The sequence below is a fragment of the Piliocolobus tephrosceles genome, chromosome Y (genome assembly GCF_002776525.5).
Source record: "Piliocolobus tephrosceles isolate RC106 chromosome Y, ASM277652v3, whole genome shotgun sequence".
NCBI classification, from domain to species: domain Eukaryota; kingdom Metazoa; phylum Chordata; class Mammalia; order Primates; family Cercopithecidae; genus Piliocolobus; species Piliocolobus tephrosceles.
In genome coordinates, this window is record NC_045456.1 from 14,069,764 (window position 1) to 14,082,298 (window position 12,535).

The 12,535-nt window shown below is 45.9% G+C and overlaps 1 protein-coding gene across 1 annotated transcript in view; it reads left to right on the forward strand.

Annotated features, from left to right (window-relative positions):
• Positions 1-12,535, forward strand: part of GPR143 (G protein-coupled receptor 143) — a 42,570-nt gene that overhangs the window by 26,379 nt on the left and 3,656 nt on the right. Inside the window, exon 8 of the mRNA XM_023198736.2 lies at positions 1,065-1,308. Within this exon, the coding sequence (XP_023054504.1) occupies positions 1,065-1,308 (244 nt within the window). The remainder of the gene's footprint in view (positions 1-1,064; positions 1,309-12,535) is intronic.

Genomic DNA, 12,535 nt, shown 5'->3' on the forward strand with positions numbered 1-12,535 from the left:
AAAGAAAGAAAGAAAGAAAGAAAGAAAGAAAGAAAGAAAGAAAGAAATGGTTAAGTAAATTATGGTCTTTCATCTTGATGGAGTATTACTCAGATGTTAAAAATGATGATTATGAAACCTCTGGTATTAACTGGGAAATCAAATATATACAATTATACCAATTACAACTACAGAAAAACGTGTTTATCTTTTTTTTTTAATGGGGAAACAATGAAAAAAAAAGAAATAGAAAAAAATACATGTATTGGATGGACATACATGAAGAGCATGATGGGGTAGAAGTCCCATGGGCAGGCTGCCCCAGTGCTGTCATTCTCTCACCTTTATAAGAAGAAATGCACACGTGTTGTTGGCAGGGAGGTGCATATTGTGCTACACAGAATCCATATTTATATTGTTTTTGAAATGGGGAAAGGCTCATTCACAAAGACTTTCAAATGGAACCAGCACCGGCCCTTCCATCCCTGCATGTGGTTTGGAGCTGGGCTGGGTTCCTGTGGTGAACTTTATGTGTCTTCAGAACACACGAGTGGAGGGATGTTTCCCAGACTTCGTCTGAGCCTCAGGAACCTTTATTACATCAAGTGCTCCGTTGGCAGCACAGGGTGGCAAACTGGGGAGAACAGAGGCCTCCAGGCTGCGGGAGGAGCTGGCTGTTCAGTCCCTGTGCTACAGCGCTCCCTCCCCCCTTCTCCCACTGCCGCCCTCCTCTCCTCCCCCACCCTCCCCTCCCACTTTCTCCTTCTCCTGCCTTCCCTCCTCTCTCTCGTCCTTTGTCCCCTCTCTTCCCTTCTCTACTCCAGCTCCTCCCCGCCCTCTCCTCTCCCCACCCCCCTCTACTTTCAGGCACCCTTGAAGGTACAGCACCTACTGTGGCCAATCTTCATCTTGCCCCAAAACAACCCACCAACCAGTCAACCAGCCACCAGCCAGCCCATGGTCACTTCCAAGCGAGCCCAGCCCTGTGGGCATCCTGAGGGGAGTGTGTCACTCTGTGACAGCCCAGGGCTCTGACTCCTGCCACACTGCACTGACTGCCATGTGTCTTTCTGTCCTCTCTCCAGGGAATCCTGAATCCAGCCCAGGGATTTCTCTTGTCTTTGGCCTTCTATGGCTGGACAGGATGTAGCCTGGGTTTTCAGTCTCCCAGGAAGGAGATCCAGTGGGAATCACTGACCACCTCGGCTGCTGATGGGGCTCACCCATCCCCGCTGGATTCCCAGGTGCCTCAGGAAAACTCTGCTTCCAGGAAGGTGTCTCGAGTGGGTGGGCAGACTTCTGATGAAGCCCTGAGCATGCTTTCTGAAGGTAATGCCCTGTCTGCCACAGCAGGTAGACTTTGGGGTCCCAGGGCTCCCCTTGGAAAGCCTTAGAGGATTCTTTGTCCCAGGCGCTGTCCTGGGCATGGTGGGGTGTTTAGCAGCACCCCTCATGTGGACTCACTAGCTGCCAGTTGCACTCCCCCAATTGTGACAACCAAAACTCTTTCCAGACGTTGACAGATGTCTCTTGGGGGACCACAGTGGCCCCCAGTTCACAACCAGTGTCTCAGAATAATTAGGCTTGGATCTAAAAATGTGATCTTTTTCCAGATGTTGTCTGAGCTAAATGCACACAAACACAAAACCAAAGACAAATACCACACAATCCCGTCATGGGGTGTACCAAAATCATGTCGACATTTGGAGTAAGAAAAATAATATGTAGAAAGATGTTTGGAAATGGCTTAAGGAGTTCCATTTTCTTTTCCATTCCTACTATTCAAATACATTGAAGGGAGGCCAAGGCGGGTGGATCACTTGAGGTCAGGAGTTAGCAACAAGCTTGACCAACATGGTGAAACCCCATCTCTACTAAAAATACAAAAATAGCCGGGTGTGGTGGCTCACACCTGTAATCCCAGCACTTTGGGAGGCCAAGGTGGGCGGATCACCTCAGGTCAGAAATTCGAGACCAGCCTGACCAACGTGGTGAAACCCCATCTCCACTAAAAATACAAAAATAGCCGGTGTGGTGGCACACGCTGCAATCACAGCTACTTGGGAGGCTGAGGCAGGAGAATCACTTGAACCTGGGAGGAGGAGGTTGCAGTGAGCTGAGATCGTGCCATTGCACTCAAGCTGGGGCAACAAGAGTGAAACCCCGTCTAAAAAAACAAAACAAAAACAAAACCAAACAAATACACTGAAGGAAAGTTCACTTTCAGATGACAAACGTGGTTTACTTTGAAGGCCAAAAAATATGGTGATGAACTGATGAATTGATTCCATGATACAATATTGTCTGGTTGAAACTGGGAGTCACGAAGAGAAAGAGATGGTTCTGGCTGAAGCTAAAAGGCACACAGAGAGGATGTATTTACATACTTTCCATCGGGTACAAATAGTTCACGAAGCATGAGGAACTCACCAGCTGGGTCTGCTGTTAGTCTGTAGAGTTACTGATACCATCTGGGGAATGAAGCCAAAAATGTTATCTTGAATTATTTGGCTTTGTATTCCCATCCTGGTGTTTCAAAGTGGCCGACCAGATATTTGACAGGCAAATAGAACACTAGAAATAACAGTAAAAGTCCCCTGCACCCCACCCCAATCACCACCGCCAAACAAAATCCATCAGCATTTCCTTACCTCTGCTCCCTCCAGCAAGCTGTTGCCTAGATCTGCCGTTCAAAGGTTGGATGTTTTCACATAGAGGTTTTAGGAAAAGCAAATAAAGATCCAACAGTAAAATAAGCAGGGCAGCCGTTCCTGGAGGCTGCTGTCTGTGAGGACTCCCTGTTTTTGTTTTTGTTTTTTGAGACAGGGTCTCCCTCTCTTACCCAGGCTAGAGCACAGTGGAAGGAACACGGCTTACTGCAGCCTCCACCTCCTGGGCTTAAGCAATCCTCCCATCCGAGCCTCCTGAGTAGCTGGGACTACAGGTGCACGCCACCATGCCTAGTTTATTTTATTTTTTAGTTTTTGGAGCCTTGAGATCCCGTTATGTTGCCCAGGCTAGTTTCAAGTGGTCCTCCTGCATCAGCCTCCCAAAGTGCTGGGATAATAGGCTTGAGCCACTGCACCCGGCCCCTTGGCTTTTTAAAAAATTTGAGATATAATTCACACAGCACAAAGTTTACCCCTTTAAATGGCACATTTCAGTGGTTGTGCACACGTCACCACTATCTAAGTCAGAACATGTTCATCACTGCAGAAAGAAACCCTGTGTCCCCAAGGAGTCATTTCCCATCTCTTGTCCCCAGCCCCTGGCAGCCATGAACCTCCTTTCTGTCTCTATGGTTTTGCTGTTCTGGATCTTACATAGAAAGGGCGTTGTGTAATATTTGTCCTGTTGTGTCTGGTTTCTTTTACTTCAGATACTGTTCTCTAGATTCACCCATGTTGTAGCAGGTATCAGAACTTCATTCTTTTTATGGATTGATAATATTTCATTGTATGGATACACCTATTCTTTGATTGACTGATTTATTTATTTACTTATTTATGAGACAGGGTCTCACTCTGTTGTCCAGGCTGAAGTGCCGTGGAACGAACATGGCTCACTGCAGCCTTGATCTACTGGGCTCAAGCAATCTTTCCACCTCAGCCTCCTGAGTAGTTAGGACCACAGGCGGATGCCACCATATCCTGCTAATTTTCTTTGGCTTTATGTGTGTGTTTTTTAAAAATTTATTTTGTAGAGTTGGGGTCTCCCTATGTTGCCCAGGTTGGTCTTAAACTCCTGTAAATGATCCTCCCACCTTGGCCTCCCAAAGTGCTATGATTATAGGCCTGAGCCACTGCACCTGGCCCATTCTAATTCTGTTAATAACTACTTATGACTGCCCAAAACTCTACCAGGCTGTGTACTAGGAGCTGAGTGGGGTGGACATACTGGAGATGTGTAAACCTGGCCCTCAAGGATCTCACAGTCTACTGGAGAAAATTAAAATATTTTAAAAAAACATTCTATTCTAATAAGAGATCAATGAAAATAGCAATTGGAGAAAACATTGGAGGAAAAGGAAAAGAACAAAAGGAAAGCCTTTTGAGAAAAACGAGAAATACAATCAGTATTTTTTTATTATGGGAAGGATTCCTGTAAAAATGGCAGCTGCCGATTTAGAACTCCAAGTGACATACTATTAGGTAACATCTGTCAGGCTTTTTGAGGACAGAGCCTGAAGCACAGATTGAGTTTTCAAAATTAACAACAAACGTCTGCAAAAGTATAAAGTGGCCTGGCCTGGTAGTATGAACCTGTATTCCCAGCTACTCAGGAGGCTGAGGAAGGAGGATCATTTGAGGCCAGGAGTTGGAATCCAGACTGGGCAACATAGTGAGACCCCATCTCTTAAAAAAAAAAAAGTATAAAGTGGTGGTGGTACTGAGGTGGTGGTTAGGGTCATAAGTTTGCATCTAGTCACCCTTCGAATATCTTAAAATTGCCCATAACATGCAGTCATCACCTTTTTGTATGGTAACCCTATGCAGGAATTTGCATACATTAATCTAAAAAGAATTAAAAAGGCTTTTATTCAGAAATTAAAATTAATTTGCTGCCTAGGACACCTCACATCTTTTAATATTTCCACATCTGACTTTTGGCTGTCATCACCATTGTATTGTTTGGGGACAGTTTTAGGATCCCTTCTAAATCTTTCCTGGTGGGTATGTCTCTGCGGCCACTTACCTGTCACCCCGGAATGTGCTTCCCTTCTGTCAGTGGCGGGGGAGACGCAGGTGTCATTCAGATTTTCCTGCCAGAGCTTTACCAGCTTGCAGGCAGCAGGATCCCTGGGACTATGTAAATCCTCACCTACTCACCCTGCCATGCCTCCCCAGCCCCTCACTAAGTAGAGGTGAATTTGGGTAAGTTAAGTGTGCATCAAATACTACTTCTGTGCATAAAGTCAAGGAAAGCCCCTTACCAGGGCCACTTTCCTATTGGCTGCACCTGATCGCTACTATGACCGATACAGAAAAAAGTTAGCCATGGGCTTCTCCCTATGTAGACCATGGAGATAAAGTTCAACTTGTTCATCATACCCTTCAGACCCTACTGCCTTTGGTTTCACTACAAGACCAATAGGCTGGCATTGAGCTTTATTAAGTATCTGATATGGTGTCTGGAACTTACTAGGTACTTCACACAAGTTAACTGAATTTCGTCTTAAGCAAATATTCAACACCATTTTAGCCGGGATGGGTGAGTGTTCCTGAGAAGTGTAATTCGTGAAACTCACAAGTAAGTAAGGACAATACTATTTTTTTATTTTTAAAAACCTGTGAAGAGTTAAAGGAACACAGGCAATGCAGGACTACGTTGGTTTTGGAACACTGGTGAGAGTTCCTGGAGCAGGTGATGTGCGGGCCGGGTCTTCCATGATAGAATAGCATGGGCAAAGAGGAGCCGGAAAATTCAGATGAGGAAGAGGCGGTGTTGAGTTAGCACAGGAAGTCTGCGTCTTGTTTGGGGATGACTGTGGCTCAGTGTGGTATGGAGGCCTTGCGGGAAGCTGGAGAAGTGGTGAAGGGTTTATAGAGATTCTGCTAAGGCATTTGGGCTTTATCCGGTGGCCAGTGAAAAGGCCATTTAAGGTTTTTAAGTGGAGAGACACTGCAGTTTGCTTGTAGGACCAGCCCAGTGCGTGGGCGTGGGAGAAAACACGTAATGCATCGTGTTTTGTGATTGTGGCAGCAGTTTCCATTGAGGGGATCTGTGTCTCCGCTTAGGAAGGCGGAGAGCTGCTGGATGGAGCTGGGTTCCACACCCAGTCACCATTGTGCCTCGTTGCTAAACACTCTCCGCTCATCAAGTCGAGGTGTTTGGATCTGGGAGAATCCTGAAGAGAGTCATTATTAGGGGAGGATTGTGCACCTGAACAGCTTTTGACTCCCTAGATGTGCAGACACCCAGCTCCTGGACCTGCGCTGGCTCTCAGGAGACCCAGCCCCTTGGTACCTCCTGGTTTCCCTCCAGGGAGCGAGCCAGGGGGGCATGGCCTGGCAGGAGGGGTGGGGCCTGGGTGGAGCTTATAGGGCCTGGCTGGGACTGTGTTTTGGGGTGGGGCCTGGTGAGAGGGAAGGGGCAGAGTCTGGCAGGAGGGATGTGGCTACTAAGGGCAGGGCATTTCTGGTGGGAGCAAGAGTATAGATCTTTCCTGGAAGACGAGTGTGCTAGTACACTAACTTGCAAGATTTAGGGATCATCCTGGGGAGAAGCCCAGGCCGGTGAGGCTGAGGCTGAGGGCTTGTTGGGAGTGGAGAGGTCGTGGTTAGGATAGAACACAGGTGCTGTGTTCCCACACAGGTGGGGCGAGGCCCATTCAGAGCCCAGGAACATGGCCAGAAAGGAGCATAACTGTCTCTCCCACAATGCCTTTTATCTCCCCAATTCCATATTACACCCACCCCACCATTCTTGGTTCGACCCTCAATCCTCCCTACTCTTCCACAATTCTGTTTCTCCCATAATTCCCTGTCTCTCCCACAATTCCGTGTATCTCCCACAATACCCTGTATTTTCCCCAATTCTGTATTTCTCCCAGAGTTCCATGGCTCTCTCATAATTTGGCATTCTTTCCCACAGTCACCTGTCTGTCTCACAATTCTTTTTTCTCTCATAATTCCCTATTTCTCTCACAACAACATTCCCCTAACAATTGTTTTCTCCCACAATTCTCCATTCTATTTTTTCTTGAAAATCTGTTTTCTTCTATAACCTATTTTCTTTTTCTTTCTTTTTTTTTTTTTTTTTTTTTTTTTGAGACGGAGTTTTGCTCTTGTTGCCCAGACTGGAGTGCAATGGCGTGATCTCAGCTCACCACAACCTCTGCCTCGTGGGTTCAAATGATTCTCCCGCCTCAGCTTCCTGAGTAGCTGGGATTACAGGCACCTACCACTACGCCCAGCTAATTTTTGTATTTTTAGTAGAGACGGGGTTTCACCATGTTGGCCAGGCTGGTCTGGAACTCCTGACTTTGTGATCTGCCCACCTTGGCCTCCCAAAGTTTTGGGATTACAGGTGTGAGCCACCACGTCAGGCCTCGTCTATAATCTGTTTTCTACCACAATCTGTCTCTCCTACAGTACTACATTCTCCGCTCTAATTTGTTCTCTCCCACAAGTCTCCATTCTCTACCACAATTCCGGCCTGTCCCTCAATTCCTCCTCTTTCCCATAATTCTCCATTCTTCCCAATAATCCTTTGTTTTTTCCACAGTTCTCTTTCTCACAATACCTTGAGTCCCCCCACAATCCTAATCTTTCCCACAATTCCTCGTTTCTCCCACAATCCCTTTTTACAATTTTTCATAATGCTGTGAATCTCCCATAATACCTGGAATCTCCCACAAGCCTTGTCTTTCCCACAATTCTGTGTTTCTCCCATAGTACCTTGAGTCTCCCACAACCCTCATCTTTCTCATGATTCCTTTTTTCTCCCACAATACGGCTTCACAATTTTCCATAATGCCTTGTGTTTCCCACAATACCTTGTATCTCCCACAATCCTTGTCTTTCTCCAGCAATTTCCTGTTTCTCCCACTGTACCATATTTCTCTAACAATTTCTTCTTTCCCACATGTCTCTTCTTTCTCTCAGAATTTGCCATTCTTTTTTTTTTTTTTTTTTGAGATGGTGTCTCATTCACTCTGTTGCCCAGGGTGAGTACAGTGGCACGATCTCAGCTTACTGCAACCTCCACCTCTTGGGCTCAAGTGATTCTTGTGCCTCAGCCTCCAGAGTAGCTGGGACTACAGGAGCATGCCACCATGCCTGGCTAATTTTTGTATTTTTAGTAGAGATGGGGTTTCACCACGTTGGCCAGGCTAGTTTCAAACTCCTGACCTCAAGTGATCTGCCCACTTCGGTCCCCCAAAGTGCTGGGATTATAGACGTGAGTCACCGTGCCTGACCAATTCTCCATTCTTCTATTTCAGAAATCTTTCTTTTATAATTGTATTCTCTCTATACCACATTCTCTCTGCCCTGTAATTCCATTTCTCCCACAACGAATTCTGCACCATAATTCCTTTTCTCCCAAGATTCAGTATTCTCTCCCGCCATTTCCTGCTTTTCCCACAATTGCAGCTCTTTCCCACAATTCTGTATTCCCACCCATAGTCCTGTATGTTTCCTACAAGTCTGTCTTTCCCACAATGCCTTGTTTTCCCATGCTTCTTTGTTTCTCTCAGAACTCTCTGTTCTCCACAATTCCTGTCCTTCACACAATTCCCTGCTCTCCCATAATTCCTTATTTCTCCCACAATCTTGGTCATTCCTACAATCCTGTTTCCTCCCATAATTCCCTGTTCATCTCACAATCCCTGTCTTTCTCATGGTTCTCTGGTCTCTCCCACAGTTCCCTGTTTCTCTCATTAAGTCCCCATTTATCCAACAATCTTTGTCTCTGGCACAGATTCTCTATTTCTCCTACAATTTTTTATTCTTATCTTTGACAAATCTCTTTTTCTATAATTCTGCTGTCTACTAAATTGTCTCACATGTAGTTCTTTTATAATTTTTCATTTTCTGCCACAATTTCTCTCCCCAAATTCAACATTCTCCTTCACAATCCCTGACCTTTCCTCACAATTTCATCACCTTCCCATAACTCTCTAGTCTTTCCCATTAATCCTTTGTGCCTGGCGCAGTTCTCTTTTCTACAATATCTTGCCTTCCACAATTCCTTTCGTCCACAATTCCTTATATTGCCCACAATTACCTATTCTCTCCCACCATTCTCTGTTCTCTGCTCTCTCTCACAAATTCCTGTTCTCTCCTACAATTCCATTTTCTCCCATGATTTTTTTATTCCTCACACTTCCCTGGCTCTCTCCAAATTCCCTTTCTGTCTCACAGTGCCTCATTCTCACTAAAATTCTTATTTTTTCTACATTTTTCTTTTCTCTCCCAAAATACCCTGTCTTTCCCATAATCCTTTTTCTCTTGTAAGTCTCGGTTTTCCACCATTTTTCCCCCATGATTCTGTCCTTTCCCATATTTCTTTCCTCTCCCTCCAAATTCTGTTCCCTTCCACACTTTCCCATATCTTCCATATTTCTCCATCATTCTTATACATCTCCACGGTTTCTCTTCTAAGATTCTCCTTCCTTTTTTGTTTTGTTTTGTTTTTTGTTTTGTTTTTGAGACAGAATCTTGCTCTGTTGCCCAGGCTGGAGTGCAGTAGCGTGATTTCAGCTCACTGCAACCTCTGCCTCCCGGGCTCAAGCAATTCTCCTGCCTCAGGCTCTCTAGTAGTTCCAGCTACTTTTTTTGTATTTTTCATAGAGATGTGGTTTCACCATTTTGGCTAGGCTAGTCTTGAACTCCTGACCTCAAGTGGTCTGCCCGCCTTGGCCTCCCAAAGTGCTGGGATTACAGGCATGAGCCACGGCGCCCAGCCTAAGATTCTCCTTTCTCTATCGCATTTTGTCTCTCCTACAAATTCTCTTTACCCAAATTTTCTGTGTGTCTCACAAAGGAAATTATTCTCCCCAGAATTCCAATTTCCCCACTCCTTTCTGTTCTGTCCCACAATTCTCTATCTCTCCCACAATTCCTTCTTTTCCACAGTTCTCGCTCAATTCCCCCACTATTTCCTGTTTATGATTTTCCATAATTCCTTGCGTCTCCCACAATACGTTAAGTCTCACACAATTCCTTGTGTCTCCTAATTCCTTGTGATTGTCAGAATTCCTCTTATTGCTAACAGTTCCCCATTCTCTTCCACAGTTCTCCATTCTCCCCCATAGCTCCCATCTCTTCCCAAGTTCACTTTCCCAAATTCACTTTGTCTCCTGTAATTCCTCGTTTTCCCCAGAATTCTCATTATTTCCCACAATCATCCTCCCTCATAATCTTTTCTCTCTCTCACAGTCCCTTGTTTTTCTCACAATTTCTGTCTCTCTGTTGTCCTTTGGATGTTATTTAGCCTTTTCTGTGTGTATACCTGGATTTTAATAACCCACTGAAACAGAAGTCTGTTGGGATATGGAATTTAAAAAATAAAAAAGCTTTTGAAATATAAATAAGTGTTCTTTCAAAGCACTTCTTTCAAGACAGCAAACACCCAAAGCCCCAGCCCTTCCCCTTCCCGTGCCTGTTACCTTCTCATAGTTTCAACGGAGCCCTGTCGATTCATTCAGATACTGACAGCAACGAGTGAGTGGGAGAGAGTGGGGTGCTTTGGACCAGTTGGAGCTTGTTTCTACAAGTAAGCTGTAGAGATAAATATGGGCACATGGAGGAAGGTAGGAAAGGCAGAAGTACCTGTGAGGGACAGACCCTTTTCTGGAACAGGAGGAGTCATACTTCAAACAGGAGCCTTTGGGGCACTCAGTGGGCTGCCTTTCAAGGCTGCTTCTTTTCACTGCCTCTGAAAAGCCATCATGTTAGCATGGACTTCTCTTCCCCTCCATAATTTGCAAAATTTCTAGTAAGCTGTTAGACCAGCCCCCTCCCAATGGTAAGGCCCCTTACCTAGCACCATGCATACACAGAAATTTTTCAGCAGCCTATTCTCCAAGTAGCACCCTGAGACACTGCCCAAGACTTGGACATTATTCCACTCCTCTGCAAAACCCACCCAGCTCACGTGAAGTCTCAGCCTGGGCTCTAGGAGATCAGCTTTCCCCTCAGTGGTCTGCTGTTACTTCCCCTCTCCCTAAAAGTTAACACCTGGTGTCTCCATCAACTGTAGTTGCTATGAGGGTGTGGAAGAGAACATACCCTAGGGCCTTGGACTTTGTTGAGCTGGCCAGATCAAATTTAACACCTTGAAGTGGAGTTGGGCCAGGTGTCATGTTTTCTATGGTTCATGCTCAGTGCCCGCTGGTTGGGGTTTCAGTTCTAGGACTTCAAAGTTTTCAGGGGATCTGAGAAAGGCAGTTGAGGGCACAAGGTACATCCAACATACAGTCATGCATCCCTTAACGATGAGCATACATTCTGAGAAATGCATGTTAGGCAATTTCATTGCTGTGTGAACACCACAGAGTTCACTTAAACAAACCGAGAGGGTATACCCAACTACATACCTGGGCTAGATGGTATAGCCTCTTGCTCCTAAGCTACAAACCTGTAAAGCATGTTACCGCACTGAATACTGTAGGCAATTGTAGCACAGTAATACTTGTATATATAAACATGGCTAAATATAGACAAGGTACAGTACAAATGCAGGATTATAATCTTATGGGACCACTGTCATATATGTGGAATGTTGTTGACCAAAAGGTTATTATGTGGTACATGGCTGTATGTCCAAATCTCAGAACTGCATGGGGCCAAGAGAATACAAACAACCTGCCTGGACTTGCAAGGCTCATTAAAGGGGGCCATGAGGAAGGGGGTTGGCCCTTGGGTACCATGAGGTCACTGGCATGTGCATTTCCTGCAGGGATGTTAGATCTTCACAGATTTTGCAACAATTGGGAATTAGTCAACATCTTCCGACAGCCTGGTTGAATGATCTTCTCAGAGACTTGCTCAGCCAGCACGTTCCCTGCTCACAGAGACCTTTAAGACCAGCAGGGAAAACCCTTGGAAATTCGAGGCTGCTGGAAAGCACTCACTGAACTGAGCACAGGCAGGCTGAACTGGGGCAGCTCCCTCCCAGCAGAATTTGCTTCAAGAAAGTTGTCATGCGTAAATATTCTCTTCTGTGGAGCCCTAGGGAGAGGATGAAAGCACTAGAAATTCTTCAAAGCCACAGGACCCAGAACATGTCCCAAAGTGTGAGGTCACGGGGGAGTGTCCTCAGTCCAGGCCTTGATCACAAGCCACCATGTGACACCCCAGCCCAGAGTCTATTTGAAAAGAACCACAGAAATCACAAATGAGTTCCCATGAATCCAGATGTCCTCATAAACAGTGTGTGACCCTGTTAGAATCAAGTCTTTTTGAAGTGCCACCAGCCCCCCTCCAGCAAGAATGTTGCTCCGGAAGTGGAAGGCTCCTTTAGAAGTTTTCCCAGCTGGTGTCTGGGCTCCAGGAAAAGCAGGTTCACCACACTAACAAAACCACCCTCTCCACCATCCTTGTCGGCTACCCAGACTCTCCTCAGGATCTGGCTGGGCAATCTACAGCCAGATCCATCCTCCCCACATCCTTGAATCCCTTTACCTGCTCTTCAAGCAGCTCATCACACTTGATCTGAGTTACTCAGACCAAGATTGTCCAGGACTCATCTTAATCCAAACCTGAGAGGAAGATCTGAGTGCCATGTCCTCCCACAGCCCATAGTGCTTGTGTGTGTGTGGGCAGGTGCATGTGTATGTGTTGGGGGGACACATATTGCAATTGCCTTTTTTTTGAGGTGGGATCTCACTCTGTTGCCCAGGCTCGAGTGCAGTGGCATGATCACAGCTCACTGCAACTTCAAACTCCTGGGCTTAAGAGATCCTGGCCGGGCGCGGTGGCTCAAGCCTGTAATCCTAGCACTTTGGGAGGCCGAGACGGGCGGATCACGAGGTCAGGAGATCGAGACCATCCTGGCTAACCCGGTGAAACCCCGTCTCTACTAAAAAATACAAAAAACTAGCCGGGCG